General features: G+C 44.8%; 1 protein-coding gene across 3 annotated transcripts in view; it reads left to right on the top strand.

Moving 5' to 3' along the window:
- Camk1d (calcium/calmodulin dependent protein kinase ID) overlaps positions 1–22,098 on the top strand; it is a 401,940-nt gene that overhangs the window by 356,089 nt on the left and 23,753 nt on the right. For all 3 annotated transcript variants that reach the window (XM_057787298.1, XM_057787297.1, XM_057787299.1), the window contains exons 6-7: positions 1,936–2,011; positions 21,985–22,097. In XM_057787298.1, coding sequence (XP_057643281.1) covers positions 1,936–2,011; positions 21,985–22,097 — 189 coding nt within the window. The remainder of the gene's footprint in view (positions 1–1,935; positions 2,012–21,984; position 22,098) is intronic.

Raw genomic sequence — 22,098 nt, 5'->3', positions numbered from 1 at the left:
GCCATGCAAGTGCATTTCTTCTCTTCTGTTAAAAAAAAATCTGATAAAAGATTTGATGGAATTCAGGACTGAAATGTAAAATGAGATTTGGGCCAATCCATAAGCTGTATTTCTCTCTTATGAGCAGATACTCAACAAAATATTGTACAGCTTCCTATTCTTTTTAATGTATGGGTTATGTGCACATTTGTGTGTGTAGATGCAGATGCACATGTGGGGGTGCATGCACACGCACATTGTGTATCTCTGTGTAGAGGCCAGAGAACAGCCTTGTCTGTCATTACCCAACCACTGTCCACCCTGAGTTATTTGAAGCAGTGTCTCTCACTGGCCTAGAACTCACCAAGTAGGCTAGGCTGGCAGCCAACACACCCCAGATATTCTTCCTCTACCTCCCAAGCCCTGAGATCACAGTGTGCCTCTGTACGTTTTGTGTGGGTCCTGGGCATTATACTCAGGAAGACAAGCTCTTTGCCAACCGAGCTATCTTTCCAGCCTGCACCTTCCTAATCTTGTTCAGGGAGATATTTATCTTCAAGAGATTGAAAGGACAGAGTCCCGTGGCAGATTTTCAGGACTTTTCTTACATACTGGAGAAGTTCTCACTTTAATCAAACAGCACGGTCTAACAGAAAGTTCAAGAATGAGGGTCAGACCCGCCTGATCTTCCATGTCTGCTCAGTTTCCTGCCCTTGCACTCCAAGCTCAGGTGCAGCTCTCATTGAGAAGATGAGAGCAGGATGCATTGCAGCTGCTGGCCTGAGCCCCAGCTGACAGCGGCACTTAGTGAGGTTAGGTCCCTTTAGGCAGCAGTGGGTGAAGAGGCCGCTTTCTGGCTGAATTGCTTTGACCAGTTGGCTCAACCCTTCACTGCCCTTGTATCTTGCCCTACAATTTGGGGATAATGAATGTCATGATAATAGTGTTTCCCCAAGGATGTTGGGGTAGGTAAGCCATTTGAATCCCAGAGAACACACAATTCTAGGCAGAGCAAGGACTTTTATCAATGATTCTCTTTTCACTTTTTCTACCTTTGTCATTGTTCTGCAACGTATGTGCTGACGATGCCTCAAGAATGGTTGTGTTGAAGGTGAAAAGGAGATTTCCCTTGTCAGTGAGGTTGATCATCTCAGCTGTCTTTACCCGCATTGAGTGCCAGCTGCACCAGACGCTGTGGGTCACAGACACCAGGTGGATACCTGTCCCTGAGCTGTGGACACAAGGCCAGGAACGCGGGTGTCAGGCTGGTACAAAATGAGCCCCAAGCCGTGGAAGCAACGACTCTTGATGGACTTGTGGCTCAGGGGTGAAGTGAGATTTAGTGGCAGTCCCTGCCCTGTAGAGGAGCAGTGGGAGTGCCAGCAGACAAATCACCCCAACGTCGGGGAAAACAAGAGCAGCTCCAAGCTATCCCTGCTCTCTCGGCCGTGCTGTATGCTCCACAAAGGCACAGGAAGGGCCTTGTCCCCATGGCACCTCACGGAACCCCATATGGGCCAAAGATGATATCCTTAATCAGTTTGGGGGTACAGCTCATATTCCACACCCCAATCGAATATTACCTTCTCACAACAGTGTTGACTCTGGTTCTCAGAAGAGATTATTGACTGACTAGTGGGATGATTATTTCTATGTACACATACCTCTTTGTATTTTAGTTAGAAGAAAATGACAAATGAGTCATTTATTATTATCTATTTAAATATCTTTGGAACTTGGGGTCAACCTTGAACTTGGGACTTTGTGCACGCTGAGCATATGACCTACCACTGATAGTCCAGGTTTCTTAGCCCCCTGCTCAGTTTTTAGACTCACGGGCAGCTCAAAATCTGAATAGTCAATAAAAGAAATCAGCAGATGAGAAGTCTAAGTAAATGTCTCTGGTCTCAGGCATTTAAATCCTCAGATTTGTGAATCCTCTTTATCTGCCCACAGCTCCTGAAGTTCTTGCCCAGAAACCGTACAGCAAAGCTGTTGACTGCTGGTCCATTGGGGTGATCGCTTATATCTTGTAAGTATTGCTTGCCGCCATGGCTCCCCTCTCCTCTTATTTGACCATGGCAAAATATGTATAACACAGATTTCTATCATTCCGGAGTATTCGGTTCATCTCAGCAGTACCGCCACTGTCTATTTCCAGAATGTTTTCGTCATCCCAAACTGAGGCTCTGCCCTAACAAACAGCTGCTCCCTGTGCCTCTGCTCAGCCCCTGGTAACATCAGCCCTGCTCTCTGTCTTTGTGAACCTGACTGCTCTTGGGGCCCTGTAGAAGTGGGATCATGTGGCGTTGCTCCTTTTTCAATCAGTTTATTTCATTTATGATGTCCTCAGAGTTCATTCCATGTTGAAGCACACATCAGAATGTTCTTCCTTTCAGGGCTGATACCCACCAGTCTGTACCACCCCTCTGTGGACAACTGAGAGTCTCCTCCACTCTTAGGCTTGTGTGCAGCATGCTGCTATGACCATGAAAATAAAGCTTCCAATTTTGGGGAATGTATGAGTCTATAAATGGAATTGATATTTATATCATATGATAATTCTTTGTCTAAATTTTGAGAAGCCACTAGCAGTATATGCAGCAACAGACCACTTTAGAGATACATTCCCAGCAGCCATGTTCAACACCAATCCTTACCCCTTTCTAAAAACTAAAAGGGCATATCCAGGCTTGGTGGCGCCACCTTTAATCTCAGCACTTGAAAGGCAGAGGCAGGCGGACCTCTGTGAGTCTGAAATCAGTGTAATCTTCACAGTGAGTTTCAAGACACTCGTGGCTATATAAAGAGACCCTGTCTCAGCAACAACAACAATTAGTTAATTAATTAACTAAAAAGTAAAATATACATCCCTAGTAGGTGGAATCTATTTTCCTTTCCATTTCCCTACTAACTTATAACAGAGAATCTTCTCGTGTGCCATCGTGGCTTTGGAGCAGGTGGGTGAAAAAATACTGTGAAAATATTAACACGGTTCCAAAAGAAATCACAATTAGGGAAAAAAATGAATGGAAATCAAAACACATGGTTTGAATGCCTCATTTCCTGTTAGAGGTCTTATCTCCTTGATCCAGGAAATGTCTTCTAGCTCATGCCCTCCTTGAAGGCATTTCAGGATCACCTCTTCTGTTCCTTATCACTAGGTTTTGTTTTGCTTATGTCTACTCTAAAGTCGTTTTTAATTGCACTTGTATTTGCAAATATTTATTATGTGATAGGCTTTTATAGCAGGTTTAGCCGGACTAGTTTCTATAATTGCTAGGAAATGAAGTTCCTCTCCTGATCATCCCCCAAAGAAGGGGCATCCTCTATTCAACAGGCCTCCTCCCCTGCTGAGGATTAGAAGACACTGTGATGGGAGACGCTTCCTGCAGTCTGGCATCTTTTTGCCTAGCGTCCTGTCCTGCAAGTACCCTTCCCTTGTGCTCGCTTTGCCTCGTTACCTAGGAAGCAAATGATCTTTCCACAACAACATTCAACTGGGCAGCTTTGTGCAATCTAGTGTGGATTTGCGTGATAGCTCCCGTGGGTCTGGACCATTGATTGCTACAGGGGAGTCTGGCCTACTGCAATATACCCCATAAGGTTCTCATTTATGGAAAAACGTGAGTGCTAAGGCAAAGATATTACACTTACATGTGTCTTCATTTTCTAAACATGTCAAAAATTGTCATGGTTTAACTAGAAATTGTTCCCTACAGACCCCTAGGCTGCCAGTGGGTGGTGCTGTTTTAGGAACTCCTGGAGGCTCTAGGAGGTAGGACTTAGCTGGGGGATATAGTTCACCGGAGGGGTATGTCCTTGATAACTCTATCTTGCCCTTCCCCATTTCTGTCTCCCTCTCTCTCTACCCAACTGTGATGAACCGTGGGGCAAAAATAGCCCAGTCTTCCCTTTAAGTTTTTCTTCCAGGTATATTGGCCACAGATATACAAAGGTAACTAATACTGCATCTTCTACAATAGTTCCTTGCTTTAGGGGAGGAATGGGGAATAGACCCTTTTGAGAATCTAATAACAGTTGTGAAATAAGTTCCCTAATAAAATCACACACATACAATTAATTATGGTCCTGGGTAAACAGAGTTAGTTATAAGGACCCTGTGTTATTCAGCCTAGCTACAATCCTGAGAGGTCCTGACTCTCCCAGCTCAACTGGGAAGCTTAAAAAAGTAAATGAAAGACTAGATCTTTCTTGCTAACAGTTGAAGCTGATCTCGGTGACCTGGAAGAGTCTTTCCTGGGACTGTACTCACCGTGGGTCTGTGGGTATCATATTTTCTTTGATATCTTGACATAGAAAAGGGTATCAACAGTTGTTGAGGATGATTATTAATTAATGTTTCTTAGAATTATCGGATAAGTAGCTGGAGAAAGAGATGGCTCAGCAGTCAAGAGCACTTGCTGCTCTTGCAAAGGACTGAAATTTGGTTTTCAACACACAATGATTGGCAGCTCACAACAGCTTCTAACTCAAGCTCCAGTGGATCTGATGCCCCTTTGACCTGTGTGGCATCCCCAGCATGCACACACACACACACACACACTAAAAGTACAATCAATCTTTAGAGTTTCTGAGTAAGCAACTATAACTAAGTAAGAATGCCTTAGCGTTCCAGCCGCTTTAACAAGACACAGCAGAGTAAACAAGGACCAGTAACAATGCCTGTGATTCTGTAGACCGCAAAGGCCAGGAAAACTCCTGATGAGCCTCTGCTTCTTGCTTATAGTAGGCTCCATTTCTTGCTGTGTCCTTCCACAGCAATGAGAGCACACAGAAGCAGGCTCTCTGGTATCCTTTCTAAACCAGCCATTGGCAAAGAAAATGGGATCATCTTGCTTGGCAAGCTAACCAAGTGGCCCAGTGGAAGAAGGAAAATCCCAAAGAAAAGTCACAGTGCTGCTGGAGAAAGCTACAAGGAGTGGACAGTCAATAGGCACTTAGCTGCATCTGCCCTGAGCCACAGCTAGGAACATACTAGGATATATTAACATAATTAGCAAAGCCACGTGGAGTTTCAAAGAGTCCCGAGGTGCGGATATGACATATGTATCTTGGTGTGTCTGAACAGTGGTGTATCTAGGCACTTACAGTTATGGTACACAATGTAGTATTTCAAGTTGGTCTTAAAGGAGGAGGTACTGTATTTCTTGACTTCTACTTTAATAAGAACTTGATATACCCATATTGATGGTTTTCCCTTGGTACCACTAGCTTTTCCCAGAAAGTGCACTCAAGTTGATTTCATGACTGTGTCAGATTCGAAGATGGTGGGCAAGGATTTCTTTTTTCTTGGTGATGGCCAGAGCTCGGCCAAGCGGAGCAAAGAATGAATGGACTTTGGGTGTTTTAGTTACATCCTATAAGGTGTTCCAATGCCAGCTGAATGTTGGTAGCATACACCTGTGGTTTCAGAGTTTGGGGAGCAGAAGCAGGAGAAATGGGAGTTCAGGGTCACCCTGAGCTACTTAGAAAGTTCCAAGGCAGTCTCTACTATATGAAAAGATAGTGTCTTAAAAACTTTCTGGGTATAATTTCCATGTCCCATGGCTGTGTATGGAAAACCGCTGCCTTTGATTTTAACATTATAAATATTTTAACCCACTTATGAGTCCAACTTGCCAGGCTGTGTGCTTCACTAGCACTCTGGGAGAGTCACCTAGTCTAGCCTATTTATATCTCTAGCACTCAGGTCAGCTCCTAGACAGAGAAAGCACTATAGAAATGCTGGTCATTGGCACTGGAAGTAACACCATGGAGGCTGTTGGTCTCCTCTGCTCGGCCAGCTGTTGTAGTTCATGGAATGAAGCAATCATCAAAGACAGGGTATTTGGGAGTTGGAAGGATATACCACTCAAGGTCTGTGGAGAAGACTGGCGAAGAAGGACATATAGGAGGAGAGACAGAACATCCTAACAGAGAAGGGATGCAGACCAAGACTGTGTGCTGTGGTACTTAGAGGGCTGTGAAGATCCTATGGCCTAGGTTGGTAGGGATGGCAAAAAATTAGCACTAGGTTAAACCAGCATTAAAAGCAGAACTCAGGGCTTTGGATATGACTCAGTAAAGGGCTTGCTACCCTAGCTAAGGGTCTGATCTTGGATCCCTAGCACTCCTATAAAAGCTGAGCATGGTGGGGGCATGCCCATAATCCAGGTCCTGGGGATCGGTAGGAACACGTATATTGCTGAAGCTCAAGTGGATTCTTAGAGCTCACTGCCTAGCCAGACTGACAAATAGATGATCTCTGGTTTCAGTGAGAGACCCATGCTCAAAAGGGAAGGTGGACAGCCATTGAGGAAGATAACTGAGGTCCACCTCTGGCCTCCACATGGATATACGCATGCCAACATCAACATGTACGCATGTATATAACACACAAACAAAACTTGTGACTTTCAAACTCAGACTTTTGAAACTTCAACTTTTTTTGTTGACCCACCATGTATAGCCTTTCATCCATCCTCTGTAGACCGTACAAAGCTATGTAGCAGTTGAGACCAGCTTTCCCCCAGGAGAGCGAATCAAGACCCTAATTCTTCTCCATTAGAGTGGAAGAGAAGCTAGCCTCTCCCAGTTTTTGGAACTCTGCCCTATTATTTTCAATTGATCAGCCTGTCACCCTGAGATATTAGGCTACAACAAAAATGGCTGAGACAGACCACATCACCACGTTGTCTTCTCTCTGCACACCACGTAAACATCACTTATTTCGCCAGTGCGGGTGCTTGTTAAATTGCCTCTTTCTGTGTCTCCTTGCTCATTTCTCTGTTATCCATCATGTGGAAGGAGAAATCGTTTTTCTGTCAAGGCTGCTCATTGCTGTTAAGCACACTTGAGAGGTCCTGATCCTGCCAGGGATCTTGCTCTAGTGCTGAAGATTTACCAGAAACACCTTTGTCTGCAGGGCTGCAGCTGCTGAGAAAGATAAGATAGTGTATGCTGGTGTCCAGTGTGGTGGCCTTCACCTGGCCAAGATAGTACAAATGCCAAGGAAATAGACTTCCCTTCTCAAGACAGGAGTAAGCATCTCATGGACTAAACTCTCACTTCAAGAAGATGAATGGTTGTTTCTCTAAATGAGGCTCAGACATGCATCATGCTGCAGAGAACACACTGGCTTCCTGCTGAGATGAAAACTGGTATCCTAAGAACATTCACACTCCCGAATGGAAGAAATCATGTAGGTCAGAAGCAATGAAAGCAAGCTAGATAGGCTCAGCTAGGTTTGACCATGACCTCTACCTGTCTGTCTGCTTAGAAGAAATAGGCAAAAATACAGCAATGGCTTTTCTTCTTCTCTGACCTCCCATACTTTTCAGATATTACAAGTAGGTCACATAAATATTGATGTGACTATGTGTGCATACAACTTAATTATCTCTTAAGAAAGGAGTGAAGAATTCTTCATTTATATACAGGTAGGTTCATTTCCTCACACAAAGGCTGATTCTCACCATGGTAGTTCCAGCGGTTGACAGTTGGCTCTTTGTGGAATGCATATTTTCAGGGAAGGAACAAGAGACCAAGCGTCCAAGGCAGAGACTGCAGTGTAATCACTGGACCCTAGCCCAGGCTGCAGTATTGTAATAGTGACTCACATTCTTGGTACCAGGAAGGTTAATAACCATAAGAATAATTGCTGCTGTGACCAGCAGGCAGTGACCATCTTGTAATACCCTGAAATTTGCATGGTAGAGTCCTTCTCATCTTCCAGGTAACCCTCAACCCCCTATTGAATGTGCCTATAGAAGTGTAGAAAACTACATGATCATCTCATTCGATTCTGAAAAAGCCTTTGGCAAAATACAACAGATAAAGGTCTTGGAGAGAGCAGGGATACAAGGAACATACCTAAACATAATAAAGGCAATATACAGCAAGCCAACAGCCAACATCAAACTAAATGGAGAGAAACTATCAGTGATCCCACTGAAATCAGGAACAAGGCAAGGTTGTCCACTCTCTCCATATCTGTTCAATATAGTACTTGAGCTCCTTGCTAGAGCAATAAGACACCAAAAGGAGATCATGGGGATACAAATCAGAAAAGAAGAAGTCAAACTCTCACTATTTGCTGATGGTATGATAGTTTACATAAGTGACCCCAAAAATTCTATCAAGGAACTTCTACAACTCATAAACGCCTTCAGTAATGTAGTAGGATACAAGATTAACTCAAAAAAAATCAGTAACCCTCCTGTACACAGATGATAAATGGGCTGAGAAAGAAATCAGAGAAACATCACCCCTCACAACAGCCACAAATAGCATAAAATATCTTGAAGTAACTCTAACCAAACAAGTGGAAGACCTGTATGACAAGAACTTTAAATTTTTAAAGAAAGAAATTGAAGAAGACACCAGAAAGTGGAAAGATCTCCCATGCTCTTGGGTAGGTAGTATTAACATAGTAAATATGGCAATCTAACCAAAAGCAATCTACAGATTCAATGCAATGCCCAGCAAAATCCCAGCAAAATTCTTCACAGACCTCGAAAGAATGGTACTCAACTTCATATGGAAAAACAAAAAACCCAGGAGAGCCAAAACAATCCTGGATAATAAAAGAGCTTCTGGAGGAATCACAATCCCTGACTTCAAACTCTACTACAGTGCTACAGTACTTAAAACAGCCTGGTATTGGCATAAAAACAGACAGGAGGACCAATGGAACCAAATAGAAGACCCGAGTATCAATCCACACACCTTTGAACACCTAATTTTTGACAAAGAAGCAAAAAATATCAAATGGAAAAAAGCATATTTAACAAATGGTGCTGGCATAACTGGATGTCAACATGTAGAAGAATGAAAATAGATCCATATCTCTCACCATGCACAAAACTCAAATCCAAATGGGATCAAAGACCTCAACCTAAAGCCAGCCATTCTGAACCTTATAGAAGAAAAAGTGGGAAGTACACCTGAATGCATTGGCACAGGAGATCACTTCCTAAATATAACCCCAGTAGCACAGACCCTGAGAGAAACAATTAATAAATGGGACCTCCTGAAACTAGAAAGCTTCTGTAAAGCAAAGGACATGATCAACAAGACAAAACGACAGCCTATAGAATGGAAAAAGATATTCACTAACATTTACCAAATCACAATGAGACTCCACCCTCCCTTAGGTCATAGGATGAGCATGGCAAGAAGCTAGCATGTGCCTTCCCCAGGAAATGATGCACAAGAAACAACCTAAAGCCAAGAGCTTTCTATGTAGACGAGTTCAGGACAGTGGAGACGCATAGCCTTGGCTGTGTCTGTAAACCCGTGGGTCTCCAGTTTGCCCTTCTCAGTCTAGAGAAACGCGACTGCACATAGCTCTTGTTCTTATCAGGTCAGAGTGGCCTGAGCTGGCCAGTTCTTTCGTGCCCTCCTTTCTCTTGCTCTAAAGGCCAAACCTGCAATCTCCTCCTGTCATTTTGGCGTCGGCCCTTTTGGTTAATCATGGCCACACTTGGTTGTGCTAATTCCTGAGTTTGCTTTGGCTTAGTTCATTAGTAGAATCTTGGTGTGCTTGCTTTCCAAGGACTGGCATAAAGGCTCCCTGGCTCCTCTCCGTCCTTTATAATGAGTAGATCCTGCGCATGTTAAATGCTTGAGAGTGGTTTGAGAGTCCGAGGAGGTTCAGTCTGTGCTGCAAGTCCTGAGTGGTCAGACTTGAACTTTGTGAACATCTGAAGCCTTCTCCTCTGCTGAGGGTAGGGAACACTAGTTTCCTATACCAGTCGTTTTAGCTTTATCTCTCAAAATATTCTGACTTCAACCAGGGGGTACAGGGTATGCAAAGCACTAAGGAGAGCATGCCATCACTGCACATTTGAGGTTCTGAAGCTGTATATATTAGATGGCAATGGTCACAACTCCCTGTCACTGACGTCAGGCAGAGTAGTCTCCACGCTTGTCTGTGACCCTCCTCTAGGGAGCGTACCGTGGACAGAGAAAGTGGAAGAGAATAGTTGGCACCTGTCAGTTCGGAGCCTAAATCCACAGCTGTGGGCCAGATGGAAGCACATTTTACATCCTCTACTCCCTTGTCATCATCTAGAAACTGTCGCGTATGCAGCAGCTAAATGCTTTGGCATATCTAGCCTGGAATGGAGGGCAGAGGATTGACAGGTATTCATTTTACTAACATTTATTGAGCCTAAAACATGCCAGGCAATATGATGGGGTGTAGAGATGGCTCTATTCCTGCCCTGGCCTTGGAGGCACTTGCTGCCTGCTGGAAGCAACAGACAGCAAACCTATAAATTGCAATCTAGTCTTGCTTGCTGTCAGGAGGTGGGAGGCCGGTGGTGTTGTAGATCCTGGGACTGAGCTAGGAAAGGCCTGAAGCTGATTTACAGGACAGGCAACAACCACCTGGCACTGGAAATTAGATAGAAATCTATCACAGTCTAGGCTCTGTCTTTAAATAGGACCTCTAAGAACACCACATAGATTGATGGATTTTCCCTCAGGATTCAGTTTCCTAAGGATCTGGTAGAGTAGTGTATGCCCGTTTGTCCAATACTTGGGAGGCTGAGGTAGGAGGATTACAAGCTTGAGGCCAGCTTAAGCTATAAACTGAGGTCCTTTCTCAGCTTTACTCCATTCTATCTCCTCCTTGCTAAAAGGGAGAGGTCCTCCTGGGTTTGAGAAAAGATGTATCATTCAATTAGGAACATAATTTTAGAAACACAGTTTGAAGTAATTGAACTAGCTTCCAACTATAGAGATCCAACCCTGAAGATGATAGGAAGAATATGCTCAGTGGGCTGGGGGGAGATAGAGACCTGAATTAAGTCCCCAGAAAATACGCGCACACACACACACACACACACGCCTGCATGCACACCTTCTTTCACACATGAACCCATATAAAACTGCACCATGCATGCACAAATATACAAAACAAAGTGAAATTTGACCTTTTTTTTTATTTGGTGATCAGGATTTTTAATTCCTTTAGCACAATACTAAACATGCAAGAATCAAAAACAGTCTCTGTTGCATTTTGAAACATTTATTCCTGGGAATGCATAGAAGCAGAAAAGAGGTGGTCCATTTACCGAGACATGATTAAACAAGCACACAGAGAAGAAAAGGTCGTTCTGCTCTGAGGTGACAGGATGGCAAGTGCTAAGCGGTGTTTGTGACTGAGAGTAGCATGGTAGAGAGTGGAGGGGGAGAGACCTCAGCTCACACTGCCACATCCGCAAAATGCTAGTGGGAGGATGTGGGAGCGTATGCCACAACTCCAAATGACGCAGTGTGCATGAGGCTTTTTCCTGTCTCCCAGCCTTGCGGTAGGAGACTAGTGTGCTAGTTAGCCACAGAAAGCAGTATGACAGCTCGGGAGTGGCAGCAGGACACAGTGGGATGTACAGCGAGAGCCCATGGGCTATGGGATGCAGAACTCCACACATCCTCAAGGTAGGAGTGTGGATCTACATAGATGCCTGTCTGCCTATCATCAGAACTAGAAGGAACGGAGACTGGGGGCAGGGAGAGACTAGGAAACAATTGGGAAAGAAAGGAGAGGAGAGGGAAGGAGAGAGAAGGAGAAAGGAAGCCAGAGTCCCAGGAAGAACCCCACCCATCTGGATGCTCACCTCTAGTTTGGAATTCCTTACAGGCTGCCACATCCTTGCTTGACACTGGAAATCAATCACCTGCACACTGGATGTCTGCACACCTAGGTGCTTAGATCTAAAAAATATTTCTTGTGAGAACTATTTTCATGCCAAAAGTTGCACCACATTCCCTAACCCAGTGTCCCTGGCCGTGGGAGCTCTCCTCACTCTTTTTTGTCTGTGTTATGCCTGTTTCACAACTAGCATGAGTTGTGTTTGGCCTGTCTCGAGGAGTCTCTAGGCCTTTTTGCTAATTTTCCCAACTTTCTCAAGATGGTGTATCCATGTGGCTATTATGCCCGAAACCCAAAACCTGAAACCTGAATTACCAGCTCGAGATGACTCTGATGCAAAAACAAATAATCTTTATTTGCAAGTTACAATAGCATCGGCAACAGGAGCAGAGCAGGAGAGACTCCAAGTGACAAAAAGTCAGTATCATGAGTTTTGCATGTGATAGGTTTGGAAACAGGGCTAGAGATGAGGCCACGTGACTGGCCAAAGAACTAGAGAACCCACAGGTGCCTGTAGTTATAAAGCCAATGATTCACGATATTCATCTGCCTTTCTTTGAGACAGATTGAAGGAGGTGGCTAGGGGCATTATCAGCCTGTCTGTGGGCAAGCAGGATTGTAGAAAAATGAACCTCTGCTCTATTGATCCAAATTCCAATATGTCAGATCATCCGGGTTCTGTACAATGCTCCTGTGAAGAGCTGCAAAGCAACACAAAGGAGGTTTCCCTCTCACAAGACCTTGTGGGCTCTGATGGGATGAGGCGGAAGTTCTGGGATGCCTTCTAGACAGTGTATGGAGAGCAGCGTGATATATACAGTGAACCTTCTGAGTGTGTGTAAATGTGTTTCTGAGGGTCTGAAACTTACATAAAATACAACACCAACAACTAAATGGCAGCCCAGACCTCGCTGCTTTGGTCTAACCAGAGTAGGAAGGCTCAGAGGAGGAGGAAATTATTTTCCAAGGAAAGCTTCATGCTGTTCTGTGAGGGCCAAGTCCAACTTTGCCTTTGGAGTGATTGTACAGTGTGATGCTACCGCTTAGGTGCAAGCTTACTGCTTAGTACCAGGGAGGTGCTACTGGGAAGAGGTGGGACCTTTCGGTTTTTGGAATCTGGTGGGAAGTCACTAGATCCTGCCCTTGAGAGGGGTGCGTGGGGACCCAGTCTCCTCTTCCTCTGTTTGCTCTCTGGGCATGAGATAAGCGGTCTGTCTCACCGTGCGACCTGAGGTTTACAGCGGTGGATCCATGTGATAGTGGGAGTCTCGGAATCTGAACCAATGGGGCAGAAAGAACATAAGAGATAGAGGAAAGACATTGTGAAACGCTGTCCTTGGATACTGTATGGATGTTAGACTTTTGAACTTATAACAGCTGTGGTTACTGTACAAGACTAAGCCAGTCGAAATTCCAGCATGACGTGGGAGAGGTTTCCAAGGCCCACTGCTAGCTGAAGAGCTGTCAGCTGTTCATGGCAGCTTGGAGAGGGGTAGTCATCTTTCTTTGGCGTTGTGGTCACTGACAGGTTGCCCATGTGCCACTGGGTAGCCCCATAGCGATGCGAATATGAGCAGCTCTGATTGAAGCTTGTGGTTTATTTTCTTTTAGAAATAAAAGAGGACATGAAGTGGGTAAGGGGATGGGCTGTGGGATCATCTAGGTATGGATATAATCAGAATATATGGTATGAAAGAGTAAAAAACATTATTTAAAAATGACTGAAACTACAACCCCTCAAGTATCAGCAAACTAGATAAGCCATATAAGGCCAGGTCAGGCTCAGTGTGCCTCTGACAAGCTGTAACAGCATCAACAACATCTGAGCATCCTTTAGACTCTGAGTCCTGCCGGTACACAGGAACCACTGATCGTCTTTCTGTCTTGTCTAACCCTTGGCAGAAATTCAACAAGCTTTATTGAATGCGTGTGGGGCACGTCCTAAGGAATGTGAGTTTTATTCATCTCACTCTGGGTATGACTGACTTTCAAAATAAATAAAACAAAGCCTTTTAGAGCAAATAAATCTTTTATCCTTTTTTCCCGGTGCCCATCAGTGAGCAAAACGGGGTTGAACATATTATCTGGTTTTAGACTAGAAGGTCAGTGAGGCTTGGATCATGACAATACGCAGCCCAATTCTGTAAGCATTTGTTTGAGCGTGGGCATCCCTCATATCTTCCTCCTCGTAGACTGAGAAAAGAGCAGGTGGGAGAAAGTAGGGAAGACTTACATAATCAAACTAAGTGCTGAGACTCGGGCAACGTGCTCCTGATGAGAGTTCATTGGTAAACATCCTCTTGTCATTCTCTGGGGTTTGAATGATGATTTGAAAGTTGAGAATGGGTAAACAATCATCTCTGTGCTTCCTGACTGTAGATACAATATAACCATCCTCCTGGCATTCCCATTGCCATGCCTTCCCCACCATAATGGCCTGTATCTCAGACCAGGAACCAAAATGGACCCTTCCTTCCTTAGATTACTTTCATCATATGCAGTGAAAACATTTCCAATGTGTAACTCAATGCCTGGCATTTATAAATGCAATGCTTGGCATTGGTAAATGTTCAGTGGATGATGGCTATTGTTCCTAACTCCCACAAGACATACTCACCAGGATTAGTTCACCTATTATAGGAAAGTAAATGTTCTGCTTGTTGCACTGAGGTGAGACTGGACTGGGGGACTCTAGAGACCAAGACTCTGCTCTATCTTACTTATTGCTATATGAGCATTTTGCACAATGTCATTGCTTCATATCTCTCTGTAGAACTGAATCAAAATGGCCTTTGTTCTTCTAGGTGAAATCCTCAGACACATGCCCAGATCTGTCGCTAGCTGGGGCCTTGAGACTGTCTTCTCTCTAGAACTCAGTTTCCCAGTGCCCTAGAGAGAAGTAATGAGTTCTGGACCCCAGGATAAAATTCTGACTGTGACATCTACTTCAAGCTTTAAGTTTTTGATTCACGGCCTCAAGCTGGGAGCAGTACCTGCCACCTGTGAGTTCTGTAATCAGTGAGACAGTTTCTGAAAGGACTACAGAGAGGGAAATTGATGCATGGAGGATTTTGTCAGGCACTAGACAAATTGGAGCTCAGGTGATATTTGTTGAAAGTTCCCCATTCGTGCCAGTTGCCTTGGAGAATGTCATTTATTGGCCATTAGGATGTTTTACTGCAAAAAAAAAATGAAATAAAAGTGAAAATTTGCTGTACTTGAGGAAAACATGGTTCAAATTGTCTTTTTGAAGTAAATATTCATTTTAAAGCATTCAACCCTAATTAGGGTTGGGGTGCTAAGGCCAAATCCAAGGATTCCTTTATGGTATATGCAAGTATTTTACCATTGACGTATAACCTTAGTGCAACTGATTTCTTATGTCTATTAAAATATGTGCTGTTACAACATACACAGGTTGTATACCTGCACATGTACATATACGCATAACTGCTTCAAATAAAGCATTTTTGGTTTACCAGAGAACAATCAGGAAGTGCTCATTAAGTCATGTTGAGTATTAACAAAGGACACCAAAGAGCCGGTCACAACGGCACACAGCTATAATCACAGCCCTGAGAATGAGGCAGGAGCATCATGAGTTCAAGGCCACAGTAGGACTCTTTCTCCAAACCCTATAGAAATATCATTTAAGACATAGAATCTATCCTCCACGAACTCATCAGCAAAGGGAAATTTGAAACATTATAGCCATGACAATAAAACAAAATCTTTCAAAATTTCTTGAGAAAACTCAAAAAAGAGATGAGATTTGAGCTGGCTCTTAATGGTTAATGTGTAGAGGGGCCTGAGCAGAGTAAGAAGGTAGCCTGTGAAAGGTGAAGGCATTAGGGACCCATTCATCCGGCACTCTTTCGCTCAGGTTATGCCCGGCTATCCAGGATTGTACAAGTGAATGTGATCTGATCGCCACCTTTGGGGTGCACATTGTCTAACACAGAGGTGATGAGCCATAGACACAAACCAGCACACCACCTATAACAGAGGGGCCTGGGAAGCTGGGAGAGCACCAGAGAGAGATGCAGCGCTTTGCATAGTATTGGATGCTGGAGACAGGAAAGACATCTCTAACAATGGTCACACACCTAGGGCTTTGTAACCTAGCAAGTCATTCCCAGCACAGAGAATGGGGTAGGGAAAAGAATATTTTAGGCTAAGGCTGAAATGGAGCCTCTCTAAGCCATCTCTAAATGTTTGCTGTCTAGCTTTTATGCTTTCTCTTTAAGATGAGTTTAATGTTGGCCATCTGTTTCCCTGTCCCCAGCTATAGCTGTAATTCTGTATCAGTAGGTGTTTTGGCCACCTTGTTCCATGCCTGGGAATAGTTGGTACTCAGTGAGCATTTGGTGATGGCCAGAGCACTGCCTGACCAATAATCCACTGTCTCCTGACCCCAAAGGAGCCTGCATTGAGGAAAGGTAGAAGTGGTACGGAGAGGGAGCCAGGGGACAGCAGTGGCCACAGCCTATGCTCACTATGGTCAGAAGGCAAGAAAAGGAGGTTAGCTAATGCTCACAGCAAATGCAGAATGCTTCAATGAAGAGGGATCATTGTCAGTCATGTTGAGGACCTGCTGGCACATTCAGAGAGACAAACCCCACGTACTATTCTTCTTGCCCAGCCCTCAGTCTCCCTGCTCATAATTCAGGGTACCCTATTGAATTCTGGGACCCTGTCCACACGAATGCATGCTGTGGAGGCCAAGCAGCCTTTTGGAAGTAGTCAGGAAATGGGGAGCAGAAGTAGAAATAAGGACAAGGCTGGGGACAGGATGTACCCTGAAGGTTTCTTCCAGTGACCTACTTCCTCCAACCACCTCCTAATTACCCATTCAGTGAACTCCTCAATCAATGCGCCTGATGATGAATTTAATACCCTAATGATCCACCCACCTGTCAATCAAACCACCATCTTAGGAACGAGCCTTAGACACGTCAGCCTTTGGGGAAATATAGTAATCATTGTTCTTGTTGCAATGGCCGAGTAGCTGACAAGAAGCAATCAAAAGAAAAAAAGGTTTATTTGGGCTTACGATTTAGAGATGATATTGGTGGCAGGGGAGTGAGTGCAGTCAGGAAGCAGAAAACATAGAGGAAACAGGGCTAGGCTATAAAACTTCAAGGCTCACCCCCAGTGGACAACTTCTCTCAGAGAAACTCTACCCCATAAAGGTGCCAGAACATTCCAAAGTGATATCACCAGCTAGGAACCATCTGCTCAAACATATGAGACTCTGGGGAGCATTTCAGATTTAAATCACAACAGGGAGACGCTTGTGTTATACCCAAAAGCAGCAGTCAACAAAACTGTATTATTCCCTTAAATATTAAGAGAGAAGCTCTGGCATAGTGTTCTCACCGCAGGAGTGTAAACTATGTTACAAATTTTAAGTCACTCCCTGCTATCAGACATGCTGGTATTTGTTCCCCTACCACTTCTGATTCCCCCCACTTTTTCCTGTCCTCTTAGTAGCTATCTTTGGTATCAAAAGGCATATGGAACAACAGAGACCCTAAAGTATATGACTTAATGGGTACAAGTGGTAGGCCAGAACACGGTGGACCATGGAAACAAAAGGAGAGAGAATTAGCTACTGGAGCCGATGGCACAACTGTAGGCTCAGGTGACACTGTGGCTCTTAACGATCCTATTGACTCATCTTCATCCTGTTCACACAATGCTGCGGGGTTAAATTGCAATAGACGTCATCTTCTCTGCCTGGGCAGGGCACCCTCTCTCCTTACCCTTTATGTTGAGGAGGTGGAGTGAGGCAGGGAGAGGATAACAAGCCTGGCCCCCACCCTTACCATTCTGAGGCTAGCCACCAGCATGGACAGCCTTCGTGGGTAGCTAGGTCACTAGGCTGGTCCTTGGGCCAGCACAGGCCCAAGACTGGGCTGCATTGTTTATTTTTATTTAGCTTTATTTTCTGTGTGTGTCTCTGTCTGTCTGTGCCCATCCCCCTCCAGTGTTAACTGAGAGCCGGGGGTGGGGGGCAGTCTCAAATCCTTCTCTCTGTCACCAGCCATCCCTCTGGCCCAGGCAGAGTGGGTGTCAGAGTAGGGACCTGGAGTGGCCTGGTCCTACCCTCTGGCCTATGGACTTCTCCTCGAGCCACCAGTGTTGCCCTCTCCCTTTTGAAAACAAAATACCCTTGTTTGTAAATCCTTAGATGCTTGGGAATAAAACCCTTCCCTTTTCTTCTGGAAAAGAAAAAAAGAATTAGCTACTGGTTGCGACTTGGGCATCCCTGTAGCAAACTTTCTCTTTTCCAGCTATTTAGAACCATGACCAAAGAAAGGTAAACAGGCCAAAGAACATAACTTAATGTAGGGTAATGACCACACTAAACTCATGGGCGTCTTGACAGGAGCTTTTATGCTGTTACTGCCTTTCAGTCTCCAAGAAAAACTTCACCCTGCCAGATCACCCACAGCCGGCCTCTCATTGCTGATTTTCACATCCATTTACATCAACATCCTTCTCCTTGGAAAACCACCTTAGCAGCGTGGATCTGTAGTCAGGAGCTCCACTGTGAAAACCCAAACCATACCTTATTCTCTCTGCAAAGGCAGACCGTTTGCCCTCAGAGGTGGGCATGTGCATTAGATGTTCTAGAACATCTCAACAGCTTGGAGTATTGCTGTTCCACTACCTCCTGCAAGTAGGTTGTACAGAAAGAATCGAGTTGGTTGGTATTTTGAGATCTCCCTAGTTCTTCTGGGATAGCTCACTGGTGAGTACTCCTGTATCCTGAGCCTTTGTCTCTGCTTCTGAGCCCAGCCACAGGGTCTCAGCAGTCAACAAGGCAGCCCCTTCCTCCATGCATATGCCTGTGCCTGGGCCTCTCTCTACAACACCCTCCAGGTAGGTTCTGGCCCAGACCCTGACAACCAAAAGCAAAGATGAGGTCCTGCCCTAGGTGCATGTGGACAGTCAGAACTGTACCCAGAGAGGATGTGGCATGATAGATTCCAGTCCACTGCAGAAATTGCATGTTATCGAGTAGCTGCCAGAGAGAGGTCAGACCTTAATCTTCCATTCCAGCCAGTTTCCAAGGGTGTGGGAGAACTGAGCAACGGGGAACTCAGATAAACACAACATTACATTGGCCCGGATATAGTAAGTGTTCCGTATGTGGGGAACCGGCCTGAAGCATCTTGGTGAACACAGCCCAGAATGAATGAGATGGATTGAAAAGGTAGAGTCACATTCTGGAGTTATTCTTCCAGATGAAGGTGTTGGGTAGGTACAGGCCAACAGACCTACACAGAGTTCAAAGGCTGAAGTGGGGGGTTCCAGTCTCAACTCTTCTCCTCTACCGATTGAGCCCAAGAGTACAGAACACAGGCCTGGAGTCAGAGGGATTAGGCCTGACTGCTGACCTTGTATACTGTTCATCGGTTTGCTTTAAAATGGAGACGGTACAAGAACTGTATTCAGGGGTGGTGTGATAAGACCACATGAGTCCTGTGATCCTTGTGACCCTGGATTTGGTTGCTACTGGGCTGTAAACACCCTAGACATAGGGAGACGAAGGGAAAGAGACATGGGTTGTCAGAACTGGGGCAAGAGCCTAATAGAATCTGTCTCCAGCAGAAGAGAAATAACCTTCCTTCCCAAGATCTTAACCCAAGAGCCAAATTAGAGAGGCCCAGGGCAGTAGACCCCTTACCTTTGATTCCCCCCACCCCATACCTTCAGCAGCCCTGCTGTGGTCCTAATCCGCTGTCACCCCACTGAAGTCTACAACGTTGTCTATCTTCATTCACAGTCTACACGTCAGCGTCCAGGGACAAGGCAGAGCATCTCAGAATGGGCTGATGGGTGACATTTGGGAGGAGTGACAGCAGCACAGCCTCTGACTTTTCCCCACAGGAGTACTGGGATTGAGGCAGGCAGGCTGCTTGTCCAGCTTTTATGTGTGTTCCGGGGATTTGAACTCAGGCAATCAAGCTTGCATGGCAAGCTCTATACTTACCAAGCCTTGTCTTCAGCCATCTCTGTCTTAATTTTCACTCAGACCCCAATATAGATTCATTCCCTTTTCTCTGGTCCTCGGAACACCTGCACGAACAGTCCTCTGTGTAAAAAGAGGAAAGAGGAAAAAAAGCTAAGATGAAAAGAAATTGGAATATACATTAAGAAATTGGAACAAGAAGAAATCCTTCTTGAAAATTTTTAACTTTTTTCCCCCTTGAGAAGAAAGCCAAACCATAAAGCAAAACATACTCAGCTGTTAACAAACAAAAAGCTCACATGTCTAATATGTAGGGTTTTTCCAAGACAAACCAACATTTTGCTCTGTCGGCTTTTCCTAATGCACGCATTTTATTTTGCCCAAATCCTCATTATGGGAAAAATTTACATATCCCTCTTTCGGAGGCTCTGGGGCTTCTATGGGTAGTGAAGTATGCGCTTGGTGGTTTCCAAAGCACTGGCTGCTTCATTTTGCCCACTGCAGCAGAACCTAACAAATGAAATTTTCCAAGCATTCAGCCTCTAAAACACGCTTGTGAGTTAGATGATGTAGACTTTGCGGCCCACAGAATGTCTCCTCGCCTTGACGACTGTCATCGCCCGTTCCCTTCTGCAGCCAGCTGCAGCTGTGCCCCCGGTGGTGGGACAAATGAAAAATGGCTGGACCTTTATTGTGTTTGTCAGGAACCAATAGCAAATCCCTCCAGACCTCCAGTCTGTGGGTGCCTGTTCATTTGTTCTCATTAAACTCCTCTCTAGGCTGTTGCGATGTTTGGAACAATATTGAGCTATGTGGGAAGAACAGGGCTTGGCTTGGGGTCAGGCCTCAGTTTGGGGTCAGGCCTCCCACCGTGGCTGCCACTTTCTGGCCCCAGGAGCCAGATCAGCAACATAGAACTTGGCTCTTGGGCCTCTAGAGTCAAGCACTGATGCCTTCTGCAATGGGGTTGCTTACCGCCTTGACTTCGCCCTTCCGTTTGTGTCCCGCCAACCCAGCCCTACGGGCCCCAGGCATGCTGTGGTCTTTTCCTAAGTGTTTTAACTGATTGTAAAAACTACAAGAGAGCTGTCACAGAGGCATGAAGCATAAAACCACATGGAATTTTCTACTCTGACTACATATATATTATATATAATATATATTATGTATATTCAGATGAAATTTTGATGCCTGAAATACACTAGTGATCTACTGGCAGTAAGGTAACACTGGAATTCAGGGCAGAACTGGAGAGAGAAATCATGACTTTTTTATGTTAATTTATGTTTATTTTATTTATTACTCTCTCGGTAAGTAAATGCTCTACCTCTAAGCTACATGTCCAGCTCCAGAATCCTGTGTCATTGACTGACTTTGTGGTGATTGAATTCAATTGACCTGTCTGCTCTTGACATGGTTGCAAGATGACCCTTGGTCTCTCCAGAGCTCTAATGTGTTTCTAGCACTATCCTAGTTGGACCATTGAGACGTTGTCTTTGGAGTGACCCAATGGCACCTTGGCTGCGGTGTTGTGATTCTACAGTGTGGTAGCTTGAGATGCCTCCTGTGGATGTTTATGGCTTGTAATGGAAAAAAAAGTGGTAACATTTCTGATTCTGACTTGGTGGAACGATAACAGGTCAGGATAATGCACAGGTCAGGATGAGTCCTCGCAACTTGGTATCCAGGTTGTAAAATTCCCTCTTCCTCCTTAGCTTCTAAATAGAATGAACCCAAAGGGTCCAGGAAGATGGCCAAGTATTCATTTGCTTGTTCCTGTCACCAGCCTGACAGCTGGGGACAGTGTTACAGACATGATTAGTAACATCCAAACATGGGAGATTGCCTGGTGGGTTTCTAGGGTTCATGGAATTCTGTTAATGCCATGTAAAATGTTATGGGGGTGGCAAGGTGGTTCAGAAGATAAAAGTGTTTGTGACCTTACTTCAATCCCCAGAAACTATAGAAAGATGGAAAGCAATAGGTGACACTAAAGTGTCCTCTGACTACCATGTGCACTCACCACGGCACATGTGCACCCTTACAAACACATCATACACATCATATGCACACACTAATAAATAAAAACAGAGAAGAAAGATTTACGGTGGAATTATGAATCTGTGTATTTGGCTCTGGGTGTGATGGAGTTAACCTTTTTGCTGCTTAGGAAGACATTTTCACATCCGTGGCATGTTCATGTCCAGAGGGTGTGGTTCCTTCACTGGGCTTTAACTTCAGCATACTCAGGGAGGGTTCCTTTGATTTGATGAATGGATCATGTGTCTTCCTTCCAGGCAAAGTATGAACCCAGCATGGTGACTGTGCACACACTCAAATCTTACTCCCTCTTGTCTTGCAGGCTCTGTGGCTACCCTCCTTTTTATGACGAAAATGACTCGAAGCTCTTTGAACAGATCCTCAAGGCAGAATATGAGTTTGATTCCCCCTACTGGGATGACATCTCCGACTCTGG

The sequence above is a fragment of the Chionomys nivalis genome, chromosome 13 (genome assembly GCF_950005125.1).
Source record: "Chionomys nivalis chromosome 13, mChiNiv1.1, whole genome shotgun sequence".
NCBI classification, from domain to species: domain Eukaryota; kingdom Metazoa; phylum Chordata; class Mammalia; order Rodentia; family Cricetidae; genus Chionomys; species Chionomys nivalis.
This window is presented reverse-complemented; position numbering and strand designations above follow the sequence as displayed.